This window comes from Triticum aestivum, chromosome 1D (genome assembly GCF_018294505.1).
Source record: "Triticum aestivum cultivar Chinese Spring chromosome 1D, IWGSC CS RefSeq v2.1, whole genome shotgun sequence".
Classification (NCBI taxonomy): domain Eukaryota; kingdom Viridiplantae; phylum Streptophyta; class Magnoliopsida; order Poales; family Poaceae; genus Triticum; species Triticum aestivum.
Window position 1 is genome coordinate 486,134,142 of NC_057796.1, and position 2,959 is coordinate 486,137,100.

Below are 2,959 nucleotides of genomic sequence, written 5' to 3' on the forward strand. Positions count from 1 at the left end.
GAGATCTACAGCCGTCCATTGGGAGTGAGTGAGACGATCTGCTCCACCCACACTTGTCATCATGCCAAAAAACAATGTGATGCTTAAAATTTGCAATCAAAAAGACAGGCGTATATCTTTTGTGCATATCTCCGGGATATTGACGGTCACCGCCGCTTCTCCTTGGTAAAAAAGATCTCATATTAATGTGCAATATTCAACTTATATATGAAAAATATATACTTTATTAATGGATGAGATCTCCAGCCGTCCATCAGGAGTGAGTGAGACGATCTACTCCACCCACACTTGTCATCATGCCGAATACACACGTGACACTTGAAATTTGAAGAGAAAAGATATACACCATTAATTGAATATATATGATCAAGATATACGAAGATATACACAACATTAATCGAAGATATACAAAGAAAAGATATATTGCATGAACGGATGAAAACTCCAGCAGACGCTCGGAGCGAGATGAGCAACACCAAGAGCAGGTGTATGGCTGCGGCACAAAACAATTTGATGTGGAAAACAGTAACCACATCTCCTCGAAAGAAGAGATCTTGTGTTAATGCATAATATTCATGAGATATACGTAAAAGATATGATACATTAATCGATGAAAATCTCTAGCAGTCCGTTGAGAGCAAGTCAGACAAGTCGTCCGCTCCACCCACACTTATCACCATACTGAAAACACATGTAACGGTTGTAATTCAAAAGAGAGGAGACACCTAGTTGTATTTTTTTAGATCTCTATACTTTTGTGTCTATCTCTAGGAAACTGACGGTCGCCGCCACTTCTCCTCGGTAAAAAAGATCTCATATTAATATGCAATATTCAAGAGATACTCCAGCCGTCCATTGGGAGTGAGCGAGACGATTTGCTCCACCCACACTTGTCATCACGCCGAAAACGCATGTGACACTTAAAATTTGGAAGAGGAGAGGCAAGGAGTATATCTTTTTCGATATCTCCAGGATATATAAAAGATGTACACCATTAATCGAATATATACGACCAAGATATACTCCATCGATCGAAGATATACACAACATTAATTGAAGATATACGAAGAAAGATATACTACATTAATCTTTGAAATCTCAGGCGGCCTGGGCCGGAGCGAGATGAGCCCGCTGCACGCACACACACTTGGCACGCACCGCCCCTGCGCCGAGCACACGTGTACGGCCGCAGCACATAAACAAACGGGCGAGGAAACACAAGGAGAAAAAGAGGAGAGAGGTGGTGGTGACGGCGAGGGAGCCGCAGCCCGACCCCTTTATACATAGAAGATATACTTCATCAATCGAGATATATCGTTTATGTATATATCTCCAAGATATATGAAAGATATATATAGAAGATATACTCCATCAATGGAAGATATATCGTTTATGTATATATATCCATGATATATAGAAGATATACTTCATCAATCGAAAATATACACAACATTAATCGAAGAAATCCCCCGCAACCCCACGAGAGTGGGATGAGCCGCTTCCTCCCCACTTGACATGTGCTGGCCCCACAATGAGAGCACGTGTGTTGCTGCTAAACAAAACAATTGGTATGGGGAACAGTAACCGCCTCTCTTGAAAGAAAAATCTTGTATTAATGTGCAATATTCGAGAGATATATAGAAAAGATATGCTCCATTAATAGATGAAATCTCCCGCAGTCCGTCGGGAGCAAGTGAGACAACCAACCCGCTCCACCCGGCCGTGCATATATATGTATATGTATGTATGTATGTATGTATATATATGAGGCGTTGGCCAACCCTAGCCATTACGAACATATCATATCTGCTCCACGCGCGTCGCCCCAGTCGTTCCCTTTGCTGCTGCCGGCGGCGACTCCATTCCGTTCACCGCGTACACGGTTGACGGGAGGAGACGCCTCAGAAACCCCACCTCTCCGGATCCTGTACCGGAGAGGGGCGATTAAGCTTTTGGGGAGCGACTACGCGACTGCTCGCCTCCGATCGACTACTTCCTCCACATCTGCATCTTCTTCCTCATCACCATGTCCAGCGATGCCGAACGTGCCGCCGCCGAGAAGCTCGAAGCCGAGAAGAAGGCCACCGAGGACGCCGCCATGGCCTCTGCCGGGCCTACTGGAGGGTATAACTCGTTTGTCCCGCTCCTATTGATTTTTGTTTTAGCCATATGCTATTGTTATACGTAGATGGATCTGCTATTAGCGTAGTATATGCTTGCATGATCGAATAACAGCATGTGCTTATTTCTGTCAATGACATGCTAGTAACTTATCCGTGGATTAATTTAGTCGAAAAACCGCATATTTACTCAGCGAAGACAAGGAGTATATCTTCAGTGTATATCTCCAGGATATGTAAAATATGCACACAATTAATGAAATACTCCATATACGAACAAGATACACTCCATCAGTCGAAGATATACACAACATTAATCGATCGAAGATATACACCACATTAATCGAAGATATGCATGAAGAAAGATATATTGCATTAATCGGTAAAATCTCGAGCGGCCCGGCCCGCTTCAGGCACGCACACTTGGCACGCACCGCTCCCGGCTCCAAGCACACGTGTGCGGCCGCTGCACAGAAACAAACGGCGGAGGAAACACAAGGGGACAAAGGCGAGAGAGGGTGGTGGTGACGGCGAGGGAGCCCGACGGAGGGCCGGAGGCGCCTACAAAAGGGCACGCCCGTCGCCGCAACTCACCACCACCACCACCATCATTTCTCTCGCTCGCTTCAGCCTTCAGGTCATATGCCCCGCCTGTTCCCCTTGGACTAATCAATCCAGTGATCCCCGCCCGCGGTTGTGGTCCGTCCGTCGGGCCTGCTTGCGGTTGGTTGGTTGGTCCGGGCGCCGGTCCCTCCCTCCCTCCCCCCCCTCCGCCCGTCCTCCTCGTCGTCGTCGCCTAGTGGAGGTGGAGCCAGTCACCCACCTGCTCCTCCCTCGTC

General features: G+C 46.7%; 1 protein-coding gene across 3 annotated transcripts in view; it reads left to right on the forward strand.

Moving 5' to 3' along the window:
* The first annotated feature begins 1,804 nt into the window (after positions 1-1,804).
* Positions 1,805-2,959, forward strand: part of LOC123183299 (jasmonoyl--L-amino acid synthetase GH3.5) — a 6,539-nt gene continuing 5,384 nt past the window's right edge. Inside the window, exon 1 of one of the 3 annotated variants that reach the window (XM_044596078.1) lies at positions 1,805-2,124. In XM_044596078.1, the coding sequence (XP_044452013.1) occupies positions 2,027-2,124 (98 nt within the window). In that variant the 5' untranslated portion in view covers positions 1,805-2,026. Of the gene's footprint in view, positions 2,125-2,617; positions 2,758-2,959 lie in introns of those variants that run through there. The other 2 variants (XM_044596079.1, XM_044596081.1) reach the window with 2 other exon arrangements.